Source organism: Colossoma macropomum, unplaced genomic scaffold (assembly GCF_904425465.1).
Source record: "Colossoma macropomum unplaced genomic scaffold, Colossoma_macropomum, whole genome shotgun sequence".
Lineage (NCBI taxonomy): Eukaryota > Metazoa > Chordata > Actinopteri > Characiformes > Serrasalmidae > Colossoma > Colossoma macropomum.
Window position 1 is genome coordinate 9,231,192 of NW_023494793.1, and position 25,468 is coordinate 9,256,659.

Sequence of the window (25,468 nt, forward strand, 5' to 3'; positions counted from 1 at the left end):
AACCATCTTAAAATATCTTTGGTGTCTCGCAATAGTATTTTAATTTAGTGCATAATAAGTTATTACTGACAAAAATATCAGCAATTATTAACAGGACAAATGATTACAATTTTTTGAACGTAGTGAATTAATATGAATTCACAACATGCTTTTGCTATTGCTGGCAATAACTGCAAATTATTCAGCAACACTGTTTAGCCTTTTAGAATAATCGTATATTTAGATAACTTTGGGAGTAGACATTCATGACTCAACTCTCCACTAGGATTTCTCTGAACTGTAATATGTTCAGAAATGTCTTACCTGTCCCCAGGAAGAGCACCTCATATCTCCCATCTACAGCATCCACCATGTCCACAGCGATGGTGGTGAAGCGGTAGTCCACGCCGGTCCGTACCACCAGGGGGCGCTTGTGGGTAGGGTATATGGGATGATACATGAGAGGGTGTGCACGCACAAAGTTGATAGCCTCGTCAGAGAAGGCTTTGGTGGTGTGGAGGCCAGGCGTAAATGTTCCTCCAGGACACTGAGTTCAAACAGAGAAAAAGCAGAGAAATACCAACCATAAATCCACACAAGTACACGAGTACAGTATTTCAAGAGGATTAGCTTGAAATGAAATGCTACTGCGAGTCTGATGTGATAAAAAGCTTCATCTTGAAGGTTAATCAATGTCCTTGATGATTTATGATGAATCTACTGGTCAGGATTACATTATTCAGTGCTTGTACTTGGCCCCATATGCCACTGAAGAAATAAAACCACACTGGCGGTGCTCACCGTGCCAGGACGGGGGTAGGGTATTTTTCCAGTGTAAGGAGTCCACTGGTAGTTGTGTCCATGTTTGTGGGAGAAGGGTCCATTAAAGACGTTTCTAATGTCGGCCATGGAGTACACACACACTGCCGAACCCTTAAACACAGAGCTAGAGAGACAGAGTGTGAAAGAAAAAGAGACAAAGAGCATTAGAGCCTGTCACACTGTGGAATAAACCACCATGCAGTGTACATGCAAAGTGATGGTGGGCAAAAAATCACATTGACATAGTTATCCCCTTACCCTGAATGTAGTCAATCAGCAAAAACATGTTTAGCATTTGAAGTTTTATTCACACTGGAGCTATTAGACAAATGGAACTACTTGTTTTTAGCTATACGACACAGGTTTCTTCATGTAGTGCGAGAAATCACTTAAACAAGTCTATGTCAACTAACTTGCAGTTTAAAGGGGGATTCCACCAATTTTTCAAAAACCTCTTCATAATTAAACGGCTAAGATGTAAACAAAGACAGACACAGAATGATGTGAATTGCTCCAAGAATCTTACAAAGTCAAAACTGTTCACAGGTTTTGGACAAAAACATATTTTTAAAAGCATTCACAGTGGAAAGGTACAGGCAGGGCATTGTAAAGCAAAATAGCTCACAAAGAAAACTCAGATTCACTGCTATTTTACCCTTACCAACATTACATACACTATGTGGCCAAAGATATGTGAACACCTGACCACCACACCTATATGAACTTGTAGGATATTTCCTATCCAACACCCTGGGCATTGATATAGAACTGATTCTCTATTTGCTATGTTTGTTTCTATAACAGCCTCCACTATTCCAGGAAAGCTTTCCACAAGATTTTGGAGTGTGTCTGTGGGAATTTGTGCCCTTTGACTTAAAAGAGCATTTGTGAGGTCAGGCAGTGATTTTACATGAGAAGGCCTGGCTCGCAGTCAATGTTGCAATTTATCCCAAAGGTGTTTAGTGGGGTTGAGGTCAGGGCTCTGCGCAGGCCACTGGAGTTCCTCCACACCAAACTCATCAAACCACGTCTTTATGGACCTTGCTTTGTCCACAGGGGCACAGTCACGCTGGAACAGGAAAGGGCCTTCCCCAAACTGCTGCCACAAAGTTGGAAGCATATAACTGTCTAAAATGTCTTTGTATTCTGTAGCATTAACAATACCTTTCCCTGGCTAAGGGACTGAGCCCAAACCCTGAAAAGCAGCCCCAGACCATTATCCCTCCTCCACCAAACTTTGCCAAACCCATAAGATTTGTCCATTAGTCTGCCAGGCAGTGAAGCATGATTCATCACTCCAAAGAACATGTTACCACTGCTTAGAGTTCTGCTTAGAGTCCATGCTTTAAACCACTCTTCAAGAAAGGGCCAAGAAAAAACATTTCATAAGGCTCTTAACACATAGTTCTTGTGCTGATGTTGCTTCCAGAGGCAGTTTGGAACTCTGTAGTGAGTGATGCAGAAGATTTTTATGTGCTATGTGTTTTAGTTTGTGTGTGAGTTTGTCAGTTTGTGTGGTATGCCGCTTTGTGGTTGAGTGGCTTATATACACTTGTATTTCACAATAATAGCAGTTGACCAGCGCAGATCTAGTAGCGCAGAAATTTCACAAACTGACTTGTGGCAAAGGTGTCATCCTATGACTGTGCCATGTTTAAATGTCACTGAGCTCTGCTGTATGACTCATTCTACTGCCAGTGTTTGTCTATGGAGATTGCATAGCTATGTGCTTGATTGTATAAACCTGTTAGCAATAGATGTGCCTGAAACACCTAAACTCAATAATTAGAATGGGTGTCCACATACTTTTGGCCATAGTGTATGAAAACTCAGAAGACTCATGTAGGTTAACTAGTTATTTTAGATATTTACACTGTGGGCATTGTGACCCCTGGTTCTTATCAACTCCACTGTAAAAAAATCAAGAGTCATTAAATGTCTCTGCAAATAACCATTTCATATTAAGACACTCTGAATAACTTTGTTTACATCTCAACAAATGAGTTATGCTGAAAATCCCCTTGAAGTGTTTGATGATTTAGGCGTGCAGCTTGTATGATGCTAATGTTGGGTTATAAACTTCCATTACTTGTGAGGTACATTAACCTTCAGGGAAAACTAAAGAAAAAACATGTCTTGGCTGATGGACCACATTTGGAGTTGAGGGAAAACTGCAAATTAGATTTTTTACTGAACCATTGCTTCAGATTATGATCACTAACTAGAGTTACTCATTGGACAATGTGACGTCAAAGGTACTGGATTAGATTAAGTCTTTACCCAGCAGTGGAGAACACAGCGTACACGGTGGGGTTGCGTTCATCATGAGTCCGCTGAATGAAAACATCCCCTAAAACATAAACATATTAATCTTTCACTGAAGCAGTTCACTCTAGTGGAACCACAAGAGCAATAACATGTATATCATTACATCATTGGAGAATAAAGGAGGAAAGAATAACAAAGTCTCTTACTCAGCTCATCAAAATATGTCTCAACTCCTTCTGCTCCAATTACAGAACAGACCAGACGAGCCTTCAGGAAAGTTGTCCATTTATTTACCAGTGACCTTTGGCCTCCATCATCATTCTAAGGTAAAAATATAAGAGGTAAGAGAAGACAGAACTTTAGAATACATGCAGAACTACAAATCAGTATCTAAAATATACTTGTTCGTTTATGTGTTTGAGAATAATAATTGCTTATTCTCTTTTTTCTAGATGTCAGTAGTCTCTTTTTTAAGTTCCTACATAAGGATTTCATGAGATATTTATAACCCATACATACAGCTTTCTGTAAAAGGAAGAAACCACCCTTTGTTTCTTCAACTTCCACTCAAAACAAAAAAACACACAGCCTTCATCTCTTCAATCTTGAAACCAATGAGTTACAGCTGTGTCCTCCCAATAAAAGTTGCCCCAAAAAGAGCTGCTGACATTATGTTCCCCTTCGAAGAGACATTAACATTCAAACAAGCAACTATCCAAATATAGCTTTGCTGCCTAGCAGATTTCTTTCTCATTATACGTACATATAAAATAATCTACTTGCATAAAGGAAGTAAAAGCAAAAGCTAAAAAATAAGAATTGAGAAATTGAGAAAACCACCAAAACTGTCACCATCAGACATTTAAAACAATACATAAGATTTTTATCTTTGAGAGAGAGGAGAAAATCAAGCTCCACTCTTGCTTCAGATCTTAAAAAAATCCACAGGTGTTTCCGTCCATCCTTCCACTGTGAGAAGGTAACTCAGCACTATGAGTCTGAAAGGATGTGTAGCTGTCAAGAAAAGGAAATAGACAAAGCTTTTGCACTTGAACAGCAAAACTGGACATCTAAGATGTTTTATGGGTTTTATGGACTGGTGAGTATAAATTTGTAATTGTGATTATTTGGATTATGAGAGGCAGAAAATCCAACCAACTTCTAAGACTGAATTTTAGAGATATGGAAAAATATCCCTGCAGATTTCTTTCAAAAACTCAAAGCAAGTCTCCCAAAAAGAATAAACACTATAATAAAGACAAAGGGTGGACTCTCTAAAAAAATGTTGAGGCTTCTGTGTCATTTTCTGCTTTTCCCTGACGCTGAAAAATGAATAACTTGTACCTAATGGCTGCTTTGACTGGAAATTAAATAAAAGATAGGGTGGTCTTTTGCACAGTACTGTAATCATTATGTACACAACAACAGGCAGTGCAGGCAGCCATAGCAGGCACTGTTCTTGTTTGTAAAACTCGTAAATGCTGATCTAGAAATTTTGACCTCAGACAATGAAAGTCCTATTGTCATATGTCTTTTAATAGATTTTTGGAGTTCTCACCAGACAGACTCTGCCCACTCTGGCCAGCACACTGGGGGTGCTGCCCCCTGCTGCGTCCAAACTCTTCTCCCGGAAGAAGAAATACAACTTGTCGTCATTTTTTTCTGCACTATCTGGAATCTTCTGGATTTTTACAAACACAGGCTCTAGGAGAGTGAGAGTGAAACAGAGCAAGAGAGACAGACAGAGAGATAAAGAGAGAGAGAGAGAGATTTGAAGGTAGAGCTTAATCTGAACAGACATCCAGCCTTATCAGCATTAATGTCTGTACCCAAGTTTAATACCCAGGTTTCTCTGTATACTGTACATTCATCTTTCTGTTCACATCATACCATTCAGCCATCGGGAGTCGTACTGCTCTGTTCTGACAGCAGGTCTGTCTCCCAGCGTCCTGAAGATGGCTGGATCTGTCCCCATGAAGTCCACATGCACCCCTGCATACAGGTTACCATCTGCCAAAGGAGGACAAGGGAGTGGAGAAAGAAATGAATCAGCATTAATGAAGCATGACTCCATCACAGCAGCCCATTTGTTTTGAACTTCAGAGGGTTGAGAGAGTGCAGGCTTACTGATAAGAACAGCAGCGTTTTCCTGCCGTGGATCATACGGACACTTTCCCTTTCCAGAATCCACATAACCAGGAACCAGACGGAAAAGGTATTCCTGAACACACACACACACACACACACACAGAGGATGAAAAAACCTGACTGGTACTTCACTGTGATCAAGAGTGATATTTGCACCGGCCATCAAAAGTTGGGGACACAGCTTTTCACCATATTTTTGTTAACAAGTATATTTTCTTTGTCAGGTCACAACAACTTTATGTATTGTATTAAATAGAAAGTTGTTTAGCAAAGCTAAAGAGACAACTGACTAAAGTTCTACAGAACCTGTGCAATAATATCAAAGCCCACACATTTTATCCTGTTGCTGTGATGTCAGCTCTAATCATCTCTCAAATCTTTCAGCTGTTTAAACCAAATTTGAGCCAAAGGATTTTCAGTGTGCGTTTTTGATTACAGTTTGAAAAAGAAAGTTTGAAAAAGAGTGTTGCAAAACATATCCAAAATAGGCCTGGGCGATTTTAATAAAATGTAATATCACAATACTTTAAGACATTTTCACAATACAAAGTATGCATCACAGCATTTTGGTCAATCTACCACTGCAGTTGGTGTCCCATAAATTTGAAGCCATGAAAATGAGCTCAAGTATAAACATAGAATACATAGAAATCAACTTTTTGTTCTAGTCCTGTTATGATCTTCTTTCAGAATTTTTATTCAAATGAATTTTAGTCATATATGAAAAACAGCAAAAATATCACAGCAGTGGTTCACAGATTGTGAAGTATTATTTTTATATGAAAACAACAATTTTAATTAATGTTTTTCAGTTTGAATTGTAAAAGTGTATAAACATGCATATTGTCTGTCCTTTTTTTCATCTCCAAAATGATAACTTTACTTCAACTTTAGGAGAAGGAAAAAACTTTACTTTCAATGTAAGTCAGTGCAACTTTTTTCCAAGTCATCATTCATCATGAAACTTACACACACAAAGTAAAAGACAACAGGCACTTTCAAATGATATCAAAAACTGAAAATAATGGACAATAATGGAGATTTGAGGTTTGTTCCGACAGCAGCGATGTGTATGTGTAGCTACCTCAGCCTTCCAGCCCCGGTTGATGAAGGTACAGACGGGTTTGTAAGCTCCAGTGCCACACGTGTACAGATGAGTTCTGTTCCACGGCTCGATCAGACGCACAAAGTTGGCACACTCTCCCTGTGTAGGGGAGAGAAAAGATAGCCCACCTGAGGATTCACTTCATCCTCAACTTCAACTGTGCATGGAAATATCATCTGAGGCACAGTTACAGGCATGAGGATTTCATCACTCATTCACAAATTTAACCAGCTAAGCATTTATAAGATACCCAGGGCTAATGACAGACCCACCTGTCCTCCTTTCCCTGTCATCCTGCACTCTCCTTTTCTCTGGCTAGTAGCAGGCCAGTGGATCTAAGATCAAACATAGAGTTATTTATAGGTCACCTAAATACATTTATGCACTGATTTACATAAGTAAAACATGTACAACAAAGACAACTAAACAACTAAACGTTGTTGTATGTCTTACAATGAGTGGCTCTTTGTTGATGTTCTGCATGTCCAGGGAGACCAGATACTCGCGGCTGCCCAGGTAAAGCCGGCCTTGGTCCTGGTCCATGTGGAGGATGCGGTAATCGCTGGTGTTGAAGGAGAAGCTGAATGGCCGGATGGTCCTTGTTTCCAGCAGCTCTGTAAGACAGATGGGTGAGAAAATGTCAGCTTTGAGGGTTTTAAAGCCAGTTAACTCTTTGAGTTGATTTCCCAAACAGAGATTAAGCCTAGTCCTGGGCAAATGGAGATTCTCAATTGAAAGAAAATATAGCCCCAGACTAAGAAGTCCCTTAAATTGACAAAATTTTATTACACACTTAATAATAGCTCAACTAGTTTGCACTGAGGTCCCTGTAGTTACTGAATACAAGCATTCGTATGTAATAAATCTGGGATTTTAAGTGGTTAGCCCTTGTCAGACAAACCAAACATCAGGAGTTAAAAAAACTATTTCCTATTTTCCCATCCCATTACTTGAAATGTAGTCACGTGTCATATCTGAAGTTTGCTTCTTTAGTTTTGCTCCAGCGCTACAAGGCTTATGTAACTAACAAGTAATGGACGCTTTTACTACATCAACTAACAAGCTGAATGCCTAATTCAATAATAGACAAAAATGGGCCAAGATTCAGGCATCAAGATGGCTGCTACAACTGTTCTTAATCATGTCACATTTTTGCACATTTTATTAATAACAGAATGTCATACAGAGTCAGAAATAACATAATCAGGTCTATTCAAGATTACTATTAATGGATTGAGGCAAGAGAGTGATGATTTAGGCACGTAGTTTGCACAGTGCTAACTGGTAGACACAAGGTACCATTACTTCTTAGCTACATTAGCCTCCCAGAGAAGCAAGCTTCTGACACCGGATATGTCTTGGCTGATGAACTACATTGGAGTAAGGGGAAAAATGTGGCAATCTGTCAATCTGAACTGTTCTTTCAATGCACTGTTTAATGCATTACCCAGTCAATTACATCCAAAGTTCATTTTATTGTTGATTGACTGAAGCACTTCTTGGCAGAAGTAGATTAGAACAAGTAGGAGCAAAGGAAACAGGGAACAATGTACTTCAGCTTCATAAGCTCTAAGGGCTGGTCTAAGAGCTGTGCTTGTGACTGAGATTAGCATTAAACAAAAGAAGAATCTGCTCCTAGATCAGCATGCTTAGTCTGAGATTAAAGGCCCTAATCTTATGCATACAGGCCCTGCTTCATTTCTCTCTCTGTCATACAGCAGGTGGCAGTAATCTCTGTGCAACTCTCTCTCTCTCTCTCTCTCTCTCTCTCTCTCTCTCTCTCTCTCTCTCTCTATCTCTCTGTCTCTATTGCTGAGGGGAACAAGGGATGGGAGCAGGTGTGGAGATGAAAGATGAGTTCAGCTGTCTGAGCATGCAAGCCGGCCACGTGCTAAACGCCTCTTACTGTCCCTGTACCCACTCCCAGAGCTTATCCGCACAGAGCAATGCCGCCAATCACAGCAATGCGCTTTACTGCGGATGTTTGCTGTGGTACCGCACATATTCACATAGCTTTACATTACAAAGACAGGACAACACCACTTGACACATGAATATCAGGTGACCTCAGAGTGAATGAAAGAGACAGGGAAACAGAGAGAGGGTGAGGGCGAGAGAGGCAGGGTGGGGAGGGGAGAAACTGGTTGACTTTAGATATAAATCTGGGGTTATGAGGACGTGCTGACATCATTGCCCTCTATGAGAACAAGTGGAAGTGCATGTTTAGCGCATGGGGGGGTAAGGGAGGGTGGGGGTTGGGTGGGGTTGAGAGTATGAGTGACACACAGAGCAAACCCATAAATTACTTCATGTTTGCCTCATACCACCCTGCACTTTGATCTCAGAGGATCGCTGAGCTTCCTCCCAAACTCTAACCTGCCTCAACCACAGCCCATGCTTTGAATAAATAGAAATAGCATTAGTAGCAGCAATGAGAAGGTCACACTCAGCCACTGTTTCATGTAATGCCTATGATACAGGCTCTAATTCAAGGGTGTCCCTGGGTATCTCTGGTCCTGGAGTCCAGCACAGTTTGCTCAAATACATTCATTAAATTCAACTTCTTAGTTAGTTACCAGGTTTAGTAGGTATGTTTAAGAACAGGAACTGACCACACCTGCTGTAATTAGCCCCTACAAGGCCAGTTACAGCAAAAATTCAAAAAAGCAGTGATATTTACAATACCATGGAGAAGTATTTGTACCTTCCCTGTAAAAGTTAAATGTATTTTGTTGACACTCACATTGTCTTTGTCTTATAATACATTTTGTTTGAGAGATCTGAAACAAAGTGACAAATATTCAAAAATAGCAAAAATAGAAGAAATCATGAGGGGCAAATACTTTTTCACAGCACTGTATAAGCTTGTTTTACACTATAATGAAATACTTCTAAGATGAGGAAATGGAAAACCACTGGCTCTTACACCAGTCAGAAACTGCTACATCAATAGCCACCAATTGTCTACCTTTGTTACTTGTATTTAAGAATAATAAAAGCTAATGAAAAGAAACCAACAAATGAATCCTGGAAGGCTCCACCCCAGTACTATAATGGTTAAATTATTTCAGACTGTGTAAATTAATTTTGATTAAATTTGGGTCACTGACATGATGTGTGTTTTTAGTCTCTGTATGTTATTTTCCCATCAAATAAATATGATACTGTTCTACAATACTCCCATTATGTGACTACATTTTCAGTGCATCAAAATAAAATTTGTTTCAAAAATGGCAGGTGGTGTAACTGTCCAACCATATGCAGATTAAGCAAACTAGTAAAAAAAGGATTTTTAATTAAATTTACAATTTTAAATAAAATATTTTGGCATGATTTTATGTTTACCACATTTAATAGCATAATTTTCTGCAAAATAGGGCAGCTTTAAAGTATTCACTGCATTGCAAAACATTTGTCTATTAATTCTGATTTCCTCTAACCTCTTGTGGCACAACTGAAAACAGAGGACTTTTATTCAGATCTACTTTTAAGAAAGAGTGAGCAGGATACATAACATAAAAAACACCCCGACTGACCATTATGGTGTAATGCTACAGTCAGTAGCCCTTTCATTTTTTTGTCATGTCATTTTTGAGACAGAGTTAGACCGGTTCAGTTTACCAAGTCAGATGGTACGACCCCAGGAAAACCATGAAAATTTGTTATTATTATAATAATGTCTATTAATTTGAAAAAATACTTGGATAAACTTGAGTTCAAGTACAAAGCTTTATATGGGTGTCCAAGTACAAAGACTAGTTCATATACATTTTCAGTGGGGATAATTACTTTAAATGATAGTCTAATGTGTGGTTGCACCATCTTCACCACCCAGAGAGACTTTTTCTGGATATTAAAATTCATGATCCTGTTTAAAAATTAATTCATCCGTTTATGATTTATCCATATCAGTGACAAAAATTGGTTTAGCTCTAATCTCAACTTTGTGTGCTTAAGAAATGGATATGCATAGACTGCTACACATCTGCATCTCACTTGCTTTTTTAAACATAATGACAAATAACATACAGCATGGTAAGATATTCAAACTAATAAACAGGGAGGAGATCAAAAAGCTAAATATATGCCATATAGTATTTCATGATAATAAATCTTTCATAAAAATACTTTAACATAGCTACTGATAAACACACCCAGTTTAGAAAGATGACAACATCAGAGTCCTGTACAACCTCATGTGTACGAATGTGCAGTGATGAAGGAGATGGGAGTGTAATGGGTGTGTGTTTGGTGCTCTTCTTGGTGCTCTAACTAGGTGGCGAAGTGTAGTGCTGATGGGTGTGTGTATGTGTGGTGTGTCTCCCTCTGGCAGTTGTATGGGTGATCCTCCAGCCACGCACACAATCTCTCTGGGCCCAGGGCCACAGGGTCAGCCTGGGATTCCTGACCGCTAGCAGCGTTATTGGGCAGCAGCGCTATTCTCAGCCCTCCTCTCATCCCTGTCCAACAGGCTTTATCCACAAAATCCACTACCTTTGGACAAGGGTGAGGGCATAAGGTCAGGCTTTTTTCAGGAGGACACATATGCCTGCTCTGAAAATGCCAGGCCATACTGCCTACGTCCGGATCTGTACCTCTAGTGCGACAGTGGAATTAGTGGAGGTGGTGAAGAATTTCTTAATGAGGGGCGACTGATGATTGTTCAGAACATGCTCTGCTAATGGGTTGGTGACTGCAAAAACCCTGATGTGGATAAACAAGGGATTTTGTGCTCAGTGAACAGGCTATGAACATATCAACATTGTAGGAACAAATGGTAACATTACAGAAGAAGAAAAAATGTTAACTTTTAATGGAAGTTAATGTAGCAAGATTTTTTTCCCAAGTATTTTTGGACCATTGAAGGAGTTTTAAAATGATACAAAAATACGAAAAACACAAAAATGGATATCTAAAGGTGTCATACAGGAAACTAGTTGTCTCTAATCGTAACCATTAAGCCAATTCCCAAAAGATAGCAAAACCATCAGGTTTTAATCCTAATGGTGTTTTTTCAGCAGGGGCCTTATAGTAATAAAATTAAGCTACCTGGTGACAGAGGGTTAAAAAAGATGGACATTAGTTCCTTAAATTATTAGATCATTAGATCCCACACTGTAAAACTTAATGTTGAAATTCAGTAATTAGAATGAGTGAAAAGATGTACTCAAGTAAATAATGAGTAGGTTTGACAATTTCTTCCTTTTCAGTTAATGAAATGGGTAACTTTTAATTGAGTCCTGCTTGCAATTTTAAGTAAAAAGAGACAAGACAGATTTATTGTCACTTCCATGATTTAAGTTTGAAGTCATCATCTCACAATTTGCTGTTAAAATATTCTCCTATTCTTTAAGTTCTGTTAATAAGACATTTAATAACACTTACTAGTCAGGTCATGTCTAGTAAGTAATGTCTTCGTCTTGATAAATCTGAATGATTCAGTCACAGATGTTCGCACCTTCTCCCAATATTGCTCAGACAAGGTGTAGCTTGATTACTTGAGGAAACATTCTAAAGCTGGTCCAACCGTGCAACAGTGGCAGTACAGTAGACAGAGTGCATTTGTAGGCAGAGTATGGATTGGTCAATCCTCTGTATTTACTATTTATTTCATTAAACGCACATCAATTTTCCTTAACATTCTCCTATTTAATAGACTTTAAAAGACACAATGAGTGACATGTCATTCATTTAATCCCTACACACAGTCAATCAGTTGCACATTAATAAAATATGCATCAGCACAATTGCTGTCTTTCAGGTATCTTTTTTGGGAAAGATTTGTAACATATTCATGTGCAACCATTTGACACATTTGACATTTTTTTCAGTAAAGATTTCTGGCTTTCTATGTACACAAACAAACAATGAACTACTGCAGACAAACTGCAAACTTCATGGCTTCTACAGCTTCAGAGAGATCAGAAATGCTGCTGCATTGTCTGTATTGACACTGATTCAGAACCTCAGAATGTCATCACATTAACACAGTCAAGCTGCTAGGTCTCACAAAGCTGAATTTTACTGTACTCTGAGGAAATCTGGTTTTGTCATTTGCCTGTGTGGGTGTGAACATAAACTTTTGAAAGCACACAAAAAGATGACATTGTACTTTTTCTGCTGACTGGACAAAATTCATCAACCATTAGGAAACCTTCTAGTTCACAGTTCACAGAGTGACACTGAAACTGAATATTTTTGATGAAAGAAAGTGGGCTAAAAAGGAAGGCCAGGGAGGCGGTCAGTGTACAAAAGCATAATTGGCCTAATGGAAAACAGATTTGCCCCAGCATAAACTGAACTGAATGAAAACGTATGAAATTGTACTGAGACTCTACTTACCTGTCTACTGGCAAGGGAAACTAGTGTAGTGTTTATAATATATTACAAACCTAGTAGTAGATATTAATTGGCTAGTAGCAGAGAGGAGTTTAAAGGGAGCCTTGTTTATGGACTGGATTTGTGACATGTTTGCCAACTGGACCTGACTTTGGGGACTATAAATGTTTGTGTGTGTGTGTACCAGCTTGTGCCAGGGTCAATTCTACAGCCAAAAGCTGGTGTAATAGGATTCATTTGTGGAGAACAAAAGTGGTCACATTTTCCACTCACAGTCTCCCTGACCAACTGGAAATCAGGCTTTGCAAATGCAAGCCTTCTTGGAGCAGTACAGCTCACACCTCGGTACAAAGAGAGAAACAGGATAAGCAAGAATTATATATACTCTATATAAGGGACAGAATGTAATGCTGATACTAAAGTATAACTAGGTATTAGGAGTGTAACAATACAAAATATTGTACACTTGGCTAGTGTGTTAGACTGGGCTTTTTATAAAGCATAGCTTATGTTTACTGTTAACTCTTTAGGTCCATGGCTATTTCTGCCATTTAATCTGCTCTTCCCCCTTAATAACAGAGCTTCTCAGTGCTGTTTGATGTGTATCATGATCTAACAAAGCCAAAACTTAATTGATTTTGTCACAAATTACCTTTTTGAACAAATATATTATATGAATAGGAATATGTCACACATCAGTCATGTTTCATTACTCTAATTAAACAAAAAAAAACTTTAATTATGCTTACAGATAAATATTCATTAATGCATTTCACTCTGGCCAACCTGCACATGCTCACACCGTAACTCTACTGTGCATTTCCATACTGTCATATACATACATTTAGTCCCTAAAATCTAAGCTTATTATTCAGTTATTAAACCTTTTCATGAAGTTTATAAATGAATTAGTAACTACTATGAATAAATATGTATAAAACTGTATATAACATTGTATATGTTCCATGTTACTTTTAGATAATGTCCTGTATTGTGTATTTTATGTTTTTCCTATAGTTTTATTGGAATTTAACACCTGCACCAAAAAACTCCTTGCACATCTTGTACATTTTGACAAACAAAAAGATTCTGATTCTGATGTAAGTCAGGCAGTTATAAGAATACGGAACTGAATTGTGGACCTAAATATAGATCCTCTAAAGTTAAAGAGGTTAAAGATTGTGTATATTATCATGGACAGCTACAGTTTATTTGGAGTTCTGCATATAGGAAGTGTCTTTGACCTGGAACTGAAATAACCAGCTGGAGGTGAATCATTTTTGGAGCAGGGAGGAGGGAATGTTCCATGAGCTTCAAGGCAAAGACACCAGTCTGTTTTTTTTCATTCAGCTTATGGTTTTCTTAGGATTTATTTAAACAAGTGAAATGAGGTGCTTCTTCATGTTTCCTGTACAACTCAATGAAGCACCCTCACTGTGTCATGATGTGGATTTATGATCTATAGCTCATGAACATACTTGTGGACATTTTCCTGCATTACAAAGGGAAAAAAAATCATACTATAATTCCGATAATGCCCACCACATGATGAAAAGAGCATATTCTTTCATTGAAGGTCCACAGCTGCTGTAAATATTGAACATTACTACCTCAAAAATCACACAAAGCAAACGATCTTTCAATCCAGACTGTTTTGATACAACTCCTTGACTTTGAGTGCTTTCGCCAACTTTAATAGTTCATTAAAGCTCATTAAGCTCTCGAAATTCCAGTGTAAGAGAGCACTTGAGTTCAGACAATGTGGTTTTAGTGGCATATCCACTGGGAGACACTGTGGCCATAACAAACTTTCCCTTAATACGCACCGACAGATTGACCACAGATTGCAGATCACAGTGAGTGGAACAGGGGAACATGCCACCTGATTAACAGCCCCTCTGCTGCCTGTAAATAATATGTACACATAAAGCAGATGAGGCTGAATATTTGACTTTACACTTGGTGTTGACGTGGATTTACGTGCTTTGTATTAGGAGATGTTTTCATCCAAACATAATGCAAGCTGGTTGCCAAGCACACACTACAATAAAGGAAATGCTGTCTCCCTGGAGAATAGTGTTAGAATATTATATTCTAACTGAGACTGAACAACGGTCTTGAAATGTCTTTAGCCGAAACATTATGTTCGTTAAGCACACTGGTTTGCAGCAGGTCAACTTAGGCCACTAGTCACTTAGTCACACTAAAATATGCCAAGACACAGTTGCTGCTTTGTAAGCAGTTCGGTCAGGCTAGAAAGCAGATTCAGACTGTTTAAAGAAGTGCAGAAAATATTCCATGTGTGTATGTTTCTTTTGGACATTGCTGGTTGAACCTAGTCTAAACTTCAGCTGCAGGTTCAGCTCTTTTCCTTAATGACCCAGTAGCAACCCAGCTCGGTTTGTCAGGAAATGGTAGCCACTAAGGTAGCCTATGTGACTTCTGTGTTTACTCTGGTTCGGATTATGATTGGGTTTCTTAAAAAATAAATGGTTCTTTGGACCAATGTCATGGAAGAACCATTTCTCTCATTTCCCTAAAGAACATTTCAAGGGATGTTTCTTTGAACAAACCTTTTTATAATTGAGATGTTTGAGAAGTGCGAATAGCTTTTTAATATTTAAAGAAACTCTTCATAATGTAAAGGTTCTATATGAATTAAAGGTTTGTAAAGCAATCCAAGGAACCATTATTTCTTGGTTTGTAAAACAAGCCATTTAGGAACCATTATTGTTTTAAATGCAGGGCTGTGTAGGGCTCAGAATATTGATATGATATTATGTTGCACATAAACTCTTAGCCATGTGTGATAAGGTCATAAGGTCATAAGTGTAACAATATTTTTTAATATGATTTTTTACAGGTTCTTTATGTAAACCACTATATTGCATTTTAATCAGAAAATACAACATTTACGTTGTTTTTCTACACTATTTGAACAGGGGTGCCCAAGCTTTGGCATATGACTGTATGAGGAAGCCATGCCATCTGCAGCAAAAACCTTACAGCTTAGGCCTCTATGCCCTATTAAGACTGTCAAGCTAAGTGCCTGGTTTTCTACATCATTTCGTATCGTAACGCTTACATTGTGATATATATCATATCGTTTAGTTGCATATACCCAGCCCTAGAAATGACTGGCCCAAATATGAAATGAGCAAGACCTTGTGTGATGTTATTAGCCTCCTGACAGAAAGCTACAATATTTTCAGACATTATGAGAGCACTGTGGGTTGAATTAGTGGCTATTGGCCAGTGGAGCTGGCTGTAGTCCACAACACATGGACACAGGGCACCAAATTTCTACAGCATTGAAAAAAATTGCACACTGATCTGAGAGTAGTTTTGTAGTTTGTCTTAGTTGGAGCTTGGTTCAGTTGGAAAAAGTCAACTTCTTCTCAGACCAAGTTTTACAAGAAGGCCATGGTGAAGTTCTCACTTGTGTGGAATTCTTCCAAGCTCCTCTTGGGAAGGAGCATGAAACAGGCCAGTTGCACTGACCTACTGAGCTTGTTGCTGTCTCTCTCCTTCTCTCTCCCCTCATTTTAACGTTCCCAATTATGGAAACAAGCTGTCAGTCCTAATAACCGGTTATAATATCTTCTGTAAACACTCCAGCTCTGCATGAGATGTGAATCTCAGCATTACCTCATTGCAACTGTATCTCATCAAAACATATTGCATACTAACTTTCATCAACATGTTCATTTATGATCAGATACTTAAAACAAATGTGAGTCTTAGTTTGGCTTTACCATTGTATCTCTTCACCTTTCTTTGTTATCTGTATGAAACAGAGATCAGACTTTACTGTATCGTCAGTGACTGTTTACACCAGCTGAATGACACCCTCTAAATTTTAGTACGTCACAATCTCCGTCTTCTTATCCAAGCCCATGTATCAGAGTCACATGAAGCCTCTTGAAGGTTTGACGCCAGAACATTTATCAGAGGAAAAAATCACTTCCCATAAGGCTACCTCTGATCTCTCAGCTATTAATCCTTCTGCTTTTCCCAGTTAGTAAGTAGATGTATCTCTTTATACTTTCCAAAGAAGTTTCCCACATTTATAGTAGAGCGTCATTACTGGTCCTGAAGTGCCGGCCAGTCTGGGAAAAAGGCCTGATTCCAGGAAGAGGCAACTGGCCTGCTGTATCTCATTCTATTCCTTAGCACAAACAAGGGGAGTTTTTTTTCATTACAAACAACTATAACTGAAGTTGCAAGTACATACGCACATGCATGTTTTTAAACTTTGTCAGGATGTGGGTTCATACATTTGTCCCATGTACATGCTTGAGCTGCTATTTTTTTTAGGTCACGTACAGTAGTGTGCAAATCAGAGAGTGCTGTTCATTTATTTCTTTTTCTGTCAAAACAGCTTTTAACCTCGTAAAATCCCAGCCTTACTACATACTAAGGCTTATTGTTCAGTAACTATAAGGACCTCAGAGCAAACTGGTTGAGCTGTTATAGATGTGTGTAATTAAACTTTGGGCCTGTCGGTGGGCCCTGGCCATTAAAGAGGTTAAGTACAAGTTATCCATGTTTCAGGATATATTTCTGTATAAGATAATCCGCTTGCATAAGGAAGGAAAAGTCAGAAAACACCAAATCTGGACATCTGAGATTTTATGGACTGATGTGTTTAGATTTGTAACTGGGATTGCTTGGATTGTAAAAATGCGACCACGTTCAAAGACTGAACTTTGCAGGTGTGGAAAAATATCCCTGCAGATTTCTTTTTTTTTTTCTCAGATTTTTTCTCGAAAAAGTGAAAGCAAATGTTCTGAAAAGAATGGAATCTGTAATAAAGGCAAAGGTGGGCACACTAAATATGCTGACATCATAGATGCTGTTCCTTTCTTAAGTTTGCTAATATCACTCTATGAAATAAGGACTAAGGAAGTGTTAAATGAGCTGGTGCTATTTCACCAAGAGGCTATCATTGCAGTAACTATTCAGTACCTAATAAAATAACTTGGTCTGGATGTTTTTAAAGCAACACTTCACTGTTTTTGGTACTGAAACATGCTTGTTAGTTATTAATACAATATATACAATAAACATGTTTTAAATAAACATGATTTATTGGTTTGTTTGCCCGTGTGGCCAGTGTAAATTTTTATACCTGTTTACCCCTACACACACACACAAACACACACACACACACACACACACACTAACACACACACACACACACACACACATACATAAACACACATAAACACACACCTGCTACAAGTGCAGAGGTGTTTAGGACACATATATATGAGAAAATGTAATGCTCGGGGTGTGGAACGGGTGTGCGTTTGTGTGTGTGTTAGGTCAGGACATATTTAGAGTTTGGTCACTCTGCCAGTTCTCTCTGAGTAAAGCCTTTTTCAAAATGGCTCTGTGGTGAAGCTCTAGAGGCCGGAGCTGGATGACAGCGGCTGAAGCTCCGCATAGCGCTTGTGTGTGTGAGGCATTTTGGAGCAGGTTGCTGGCGATGGGCCCTCATGCTCTGGGGGGCTTCCCTGTGCTCCGACTGAGGTAAACACAGCAAACACACAGGCTAATAATACCCTGGCAACCCAAAGCCCTAGCCCCTTTCCCAGAACAGGGATCTATTGCACTGTCACCTACGCACACAATAACTCCACTCAGGCTATGCTCATAACCACCCTCTCTCACACACATACACACAGTTCACACACAGCTCACATACACATAGTGCATGCTAGGGCTGCACAATTTATCGGTTGTTTATCGTTAACAGATAAACACTGATACTGGCCTTTAAAATACTGATATTTAGGAATGCACTGATATATGAATTGTGGGCTGATATCAAATCTTTTTCATGTTATGAAATGATAAGTTACAGGTACAAAAAACTCAAAATCCTGCCATTATCACGTGACGCAAACAAAGATTAAAACTGAACCGACGTGTTTTTGCTTTTATACACATACTGGAAAGGAAAACCGCACATTGTGGATAAATATGTTGTTGGATAACATAGATATAATTTCATTCTTCAGGGAGAGCTGATTTTTACTACAAACTAGTAAACTCACTTGAAATTGTAAAGTGAGTTCTGCTCCATATATTATAAACATTATAAAGGCATTCTCACATCTGCCAAAGTTCAACAAGCAGTTCCTCCATCTTGTGGTCCACTATACACGCACAGAGCATATGTGCCTCCTGCCTTTTTGTCCCCTATACTAGCTGTCTCACTGGCTATTGTCTGAATCACTTATTCAGTACAATGCAAAAAGTCACAGACCACCTTTCATGTATTTAAAACAACCATTAACTACACGTTATTCATTTTACAGAATCAGAAAAGAAGCAGAAACATTTAAAACAGAAAATAAGACATAAATGTCAACAACTATGTAACATCATTTTTTTCTGTGTTTAGTGTGTGCACCCTTTGCCTTTTTTACAGACTTCTTTCATTTCAGGAGAATTGCTTTCAATTTTTCAAATAAATCTGCAGGGATATGTTTCCACATCTCTTAAGTTCAGTCTTAGAGGTTGGTTATATTTTCTACTTTTCACAATCCAAGTAATCCCAAACACTGTCAGTGATGTTGAGGTCTGGACTCTGAGGTGGTCAGTCCATTGTTCTACAGCAGCTTCGATGTTTAATTTACAATTTTTTGCTTATATATCTGTTTCCTTTTCTGAATAATGGCTTCTTGACAGCTACGCATCCTTTCAGACCCATTATTTATTTTCCTTAAACTTTTTTCTTCCTTACGTAAGTGGAATATCTTCTATCTAATCTCCTACAAATTAATAACTTTTACTTGACCCCTTAAATGGCCAGGGCCCACCGGCTTGTCCAAAATTACACAATTCTATAACCTAAGAACAGCTTAACTAGTTTGCATTGACATCCTTGTAGTTACTGAATAATAAGCCTTAGTATGTAATAATAATAATAATAATAATAATAATAATAAACAGTGCATGTTTTCAGTTGTAAAAATCAAAAATGTTTGAAAATATTTGAAGGAATCACTCTGGAGCTCAATTGGAAGGCTAAAGATGGACTTGTTTCCAGTCTCACACTACCAGTTCATCACTGGCATCACTTGACAACCTGGAAATTCACTTGTCAAAATTTGTTGGAAGGGGCAAATCAGGGGTTGAAATTGGTCTAAAAAATTAAGCAGTGTAAAAAAAAAGGAACAGGCTGACGAAGTGTTTAAGATTTTGACTGTTGAAGAACAGCCTTTTGTTCATCTAAACTGTTATTAGTAATTCAATTTAATTTAATTAAACCCATTAAACTGCCTGTTACCACATGAACTTGGGTTAAAAAATATTTTTTCCAGTGTGTGGGGCTGTGGATGAATCAAAATTGAATTCACGTGTTCCAGTCAATGTAAATCATTTTAGTCAAATTATAATGCTCAACAGCCTTTAATCAAATCACATCAAGGGTTCATCAGTGTGTTGTTAATATACTGCAAGGCCTATTGCAGTCTCAGTGTGCAGCAATATAACCGCAGTATGAGAACAATGTGTCCATATTGTGCAGCCCTAGTGCGTGCGCACACATACACACACACACACGCTCTCTCTCTTACACACATGTACACACCCACACTAGTCTCCTCTGCCCAAACACACCCCGTCCCTGTTCTTTTCCCCACCTAAAACATCCTTCATCTGTCTCTTCTCTGGGCTGCTCATCACTCTTCTGCTTCATTCCTCTCAGTTATTCCCTCTTCCATATTTATCTTTTCTTTCTGTTCTCTCTCTTTTTCATTCTCTGTTTCTCTCCGAATCTTTGTTCATTTCTCAGTTTATTTCTCTTTCTTTTTCTTGCCCTTTCTTTTTACCTCTCCCCCTGTCTTCTTCCCTTTCTTTGTCTCTCCATCTCTTTCTCTTTCTTTCTCTCATCTCGCTCTCTCATTCTCACTTTCTTTCTCTTTTCATTTCTCTCTCGCTATTTCTTCTCTGTCCTTCTCTCTATCTCTACCTTTCTTTATCTCTCCCTCTTTCTCTCGTCCCTTCTTTCTCTCTCCCTTTCTCTCTCCACCTCTCTCCTTTTCTCCTCTTTCTCCATGTCTTTCTCTCTGTCTCTCCATCTCTCTCACCTTTTCTTTCTCTTTCTCACCTTTTCTTTCTCTCTTCTTTATTTCTCTCCCTCTCTTTCCTTCTCTCTCTCCATCTCTATCTCCATTTCTTTCTCTCCCTCCCCATCTCTTTCCTTTTCTTTCTCCTTCTCTCTCCTTCACCTCTGGTCCTGTCTCTACCCATCCAATTTATTCCACAGTTTCATGCTGCTCTGCCCCATATTCTCTCTTTTTTTCTGAATTCTTCAAATTCAGCCTGCCTCTCACAAATAAAACATGACTTTCCTCCCTTTCTCTCCCTCGTTAACCTGTCCTCCTCTCTCTCTCTCTCTGTCTTTTCCCTCTCTCTGCTGGGCTCGGGTTACATGTTAAAGGCCAGCATCCTGAGAGTGGGATGCCACGTTAGGCCACTGGCACAGAGCCAGCAGGTCCTGTACGCAAATCCCCTGTGGCGACTGAAAGCGCGCGCGCGTGTGTGTGTGTGTGTATGTGTGTCTTTGTCACAGAGACATTTGATCAAAACGTCATGGAGTGAAATACACACTGAGCTGGGTACAGTGTGTGTGTGTGTGTGTGTGTGTTATTGTTTCGCAGAACTAAGAGCCGATTCCTGTCACATTGTGTCCGGCTGGATGACGAGCTGGTGTCAGACGCTTAGAAATGTGTCTGTATTTAGCTTCAGCTAACATCGTTTCACTGCATAAAACAATGAAACAGAATCTTTTCAGCAACGCTGCTATTTCACACCTCTCTGTACAAACATGCTATAATGGCACACTCTAAAGCTATTGTGAGAGAGATTCGAGTTTTTAAACATCAAACGGCCGCTCTCTCTGCATGACTCTCTTTGTGCCCCACAGTGACATGTCAGCACACAGAGAGGATGATGGGTAGTCATTTCTCTAGAGCATTAATTGGGTGATGAGGCGTGCTGGTGCTAGAAAGAGCGAGAGATAGAGGCAGCGTGTAGTGAATATAGAGGGGGGTAAAGCTGCCATATAGCAAAAACTCTGAAATCTATTACATTAACATCACTGAACATTTCCTTTAAATAAATCCAGGAATAGATTTTTATATTTTACAGCTTCAATTTTCCATAAATATAAACATATTCAAGCATTTATGATTTTAAAGAGTAATTCCACCAATTTTTCAAAATTATTTATGTAAAATTATTATATAATAGCAAACAAGATGTAAATAATGTCATTCAGAGCGGTTTGACGTGAAGAGGTCTGTTCTAGAAAGAATTACCAGAATTGTTCAAAGCGGTAGTGAACAAGACACCTTAAGAGTTTAATGCCACTAAAATCTCCCTCACAGAAAGTCATTACATGAAATGGTTACAGATATGGTGCCTAATGCCAGAGACATTGATAGTTTTGAGAAAAAGCTTTGACCTAAAGCATGTATTTTTTTAAATTAATTAATGGGGAATAAAATTTACTGCATTGCAACTCCTGGTTCCTTTTACCATCACGGTAAAGAAATCTGAGTCAGTAATTTTCTCTACAACAAACTATTTCACATCAAAGCACTCTGAATGACTGCTTAATAAAAAAATCTATGAAATTCTCCTTCATGCAGATTCATCAGAAAAATCTTTTAGTTTTAGTTTAATTTAGTTAGCTGCAGTAATGTAACTGACAATTATTGACAATACCTGAACCTGTGTTTTTATTCATCTGTACGCTTTAGATGTTCTGTTGATGATGGTGAAATAGAAGTAAATCTGAAAAAAAAACTTTTCTTTGGGGACTATTTTACAATGCCCTGCATGCACCTCTCTGCCATGAATAAATTTAAAAAAATACATTTATGGCCATAAAACAATGACTCAGGCATCACTCATTGTATCTATAACCACTTTTATGCAGTAACCTTCTGTAAGGCAGCTTTTTAGAGGTATCAAATGCTTCGGATGTCTTGTTCCTCACACAACACTGTGAAAAATTCTGACACTGTACAGTTTCTTAGGAATGGAGCATTTCATCAAAAACTTCATGAATGAATTTGTTTACATCCTAACCATTCAATTAAGCAGCAATTTTGAAAACATGATGGAATTCCCCTAGAATCTTGTTTTTTTATTATACACATTTTGAACTAACCGTAGACTTAAATGATTGTACAAAAGGGCGAAGCAATAAAAAAAAATCACATGGCAGGTGAAAGAGAAGGAAAGACCCTTAATTTGCATAATATCAGCACTAATTTAAACATTCATAATATTCAATAATATCAATTATCGGCCCAAGACTATTGAGATGAGCAAGTCTGCCACCATGCTCAAACTACTGAAACACTCTGACAATAATAATAATAATAATAACAATAATAATAATAATAAATGAGTGAAATACACAGACTATCTCATGCAGGATGATAAATATAAACCATGTTCACCTTTGTAAGACAGATACACTCTGGGGGTCGGGCGGAGGTTGCCATGACAACCGCAGACACACAAACTCAGGAAGAGGAGGAGGAGTGGGAGGAGGGCCGGGGTCGTCTCCATGGCGAGGACGGCAGAGTTAACCTTCTGAGACCTGCAAGGTAGTGCGAGAGGAGGTCAGAAGTTAAAATGAAGAACAAAAAGTTCACAGGAAGGGCAGTAAACAACAGTTATGTGTAGTTTATGAATTTGTTTCCATAAATCAAGGAGCTATAAAGCAAGAGCGGTTTTGTAAAAAGCCTCCAGTCCTTGGAGATTAACTAGTGAGGTGAACACACCCTCTGAAAGGCATTGACCCAAATTATGGGCCAAGCATGGGTCAGTGCGCATCTGAGCCAAGGCTATCCCTCCTGCGATTGGAAAAAAGGCTGTAAAACCTGAAACAAAACAGAAACAAAGCCTTAAAAGTGGCTTGTTAGCTCTTTATTGCTTGATGCATTGAAGACTTTCCAGGGATGTCACAAAGGCCAATGAGTCTTTTTTCCCAAAACAACATTTACCTCATTCATGGCAAAGACTGTAAGCAATCGCAGTGAGGGAACACAAGCTTTTATATGGGCTGTGGTTTCTGGAAACAACAACCAAACTCATGGCTTGCTCTATTAGCATGTTTGTTTTATCTTTTGTTCGTTCTTTTTTTGTCTTCTTATCGTTTCTGCAAACACAACTCTTGGACCCATCTCCGCAACATAATCAGTAAAAAACGCTTGATTTAGTGGGAGAGGGCTGCATGCCTTTCTATCAGAGTGACACACTCTCAGAAGAGATTAGAGAAGTATGCACTCAGAGAGCATGCGTTTCTTAAAAACGGCTGCCAAAGCCTGGCAGCTGAGGCAAATCCCTGTCACACTGTCTTGCTTTAAATCTTAAACTCTTAGCCCTGGCCAGCAGGCAACCACAAACATGGGGGGGGGGTGCAACATTCATGCTCAGATTGTGAGGGAGAGCAAAGACAGTACTGTGCATATCTGTTCTGGACAATGATCACCATGGTTAAAAGAATAATCCAGCGATTTCAGGCTAACCTCTGTCTGCTGCATCTGTCACAGACAATTACCACAGATAAAAATTTTGGGGTGTTTTCTCAGAAAAACTATACACTGTACACCTGCGTTTTTGATTGAGAAGAGAGTCACTGGGAGGGTCCACAGATTTGTTTTTTTTTACAGCTTTTATGATGATTTGCACCTGCATTGTGTAAGAACGTGCTGTTTAAGAGTGGGGGATGGGAACCAGTCAGTAGCACTTTTTAATGGGGGGGCGTTAACAGACACACCACATGATTTTAAGAGAGCTGGTGACACCTCTGGCAAGTTGCTGCCCTAGGCAATTGCCTACTATTGGCCAAACTAGCAATCATTATTTTCAGCAAAAAATGGCAAAAAAAGTTTAAAAGTTGGACTGAAAAAACAAAGATTAAGACTTTACAAATAATTGTAAAGGTAATCAAATAACAGTTATTAAAAAACACTGTTCTCTTCGGTTTCCTGCGCTGGTTAGCACACACACGTTCAAACAGTCTGAGCGGCAGCAATCAACAGCGAACACATCGGCCATTTTCACGACGGACATCAGACAAAGGAGAAGTTCGTTCCTGTTCATGTCAAGTATCAAGAAAGGACATAACACCCACAAACTTCTCTACTACACATTTGATACCACCCTACCAACCTAACACTCTGCTCCATATGGAAAGCACAATAGAAAGAAAAGTCCAGTTTTTGAGATAAACAAATGCACAAACAACAGTGCAAAAGTGCAAGTTTTATTGTCTTGGAAGACGAAATGTTCTCTCTTGTTGAAAACTGAATTTCGGTTTATCCAACTTTCAAACATTGAAGCAAAACAGCAAAAAAAATTCTGTCTCAGGTGTATCACTAACATGGTCACTGTTGGAATTTAGCAACTGCACATTCATTTCAAGTCGATGGTAAACCACCACAAACCTCAGATGCAGTGAATAGAGATTAGGTTGGAAAATGTTTTTTATATAATATACTCTCTACAAGGCCAATGATAAGAGCACAATGGACGGAGCACGTCTAAGTCAGAGCACAATTCTGCTGAACTGAATCCACGGTACCAGTGGAAAAGGAAGAGTGGCCACACGCCTTATTGAATTGTGATGGATGATTAGGATGATACATGTTTAATCTGATCTAGAGGAAATTCTGGAACAGGCCAATTTCTCATTTTTAAAGGTGGAGCACAGAAATATTCAGTGAGACTAAGGCATGAGATAACACAGTAGCAGAACAACATTCTTCACTG

General features: G+C 38.8%; 1 protein-coding gene across 2 annotated transcripts in view; it reads right to left on the reverse strand.

Moving 5' to 3' along the window:
* The window catches only part of sema3gb (sema domain, immunoglobulin domain (Ig), short basic domain, secreted, (semaphorin) 3Gb), a 52,660-nt gene that overhangs the window by 8,775 nt on the left and 18,417 nt on the right, over nt 1-25,468 (reverse strand). For both annotated transcript variants that reach the window (XM_036578415.1, XM_036578414.1), the window contains exons 2-12: nt 23,149-23,291; nt 6,776-6,936; nt 6,595-6,657; nt 6,302-6,421; nt 5,197-5,290; nt 4,960-5,079; nt 4,628-4,773; nt 3,276-3,390; nt 3,082-3,151; nt 781-925; nt 304-526 (exon numbers count right to left, since the gene is read on the reverse strand). In XM_036578415.1, coding sequence (XP_036434308.1) covers nt 304-526; nt 781-925; nt 3,082-3,151; nt 3,276-3,390; nt 4,628-4,773; nt 4,960-5,079; nt 5,197-5,290; nt 6,302-6,421; nt 6,595-6,657; nt 6,776-6,936; nt 23,149-23,260 — 1,369 coding nt within the window. In that variant the 5' untranslated portion in view covers nt 23,261-23,291. The remainder of the gene's footprint in view (nt 1-303; nt 527-780; nt 926-3,081; nt 3,152-3,275; nt 3,391-4,627; nt 4,774-4,959; nt 5,080-5,196; nt 5,291-6,301; nt 6,422-6,594; nt 6,658-6,775; nt 6,937-23,148; nt 23,292-25,468) is intronic.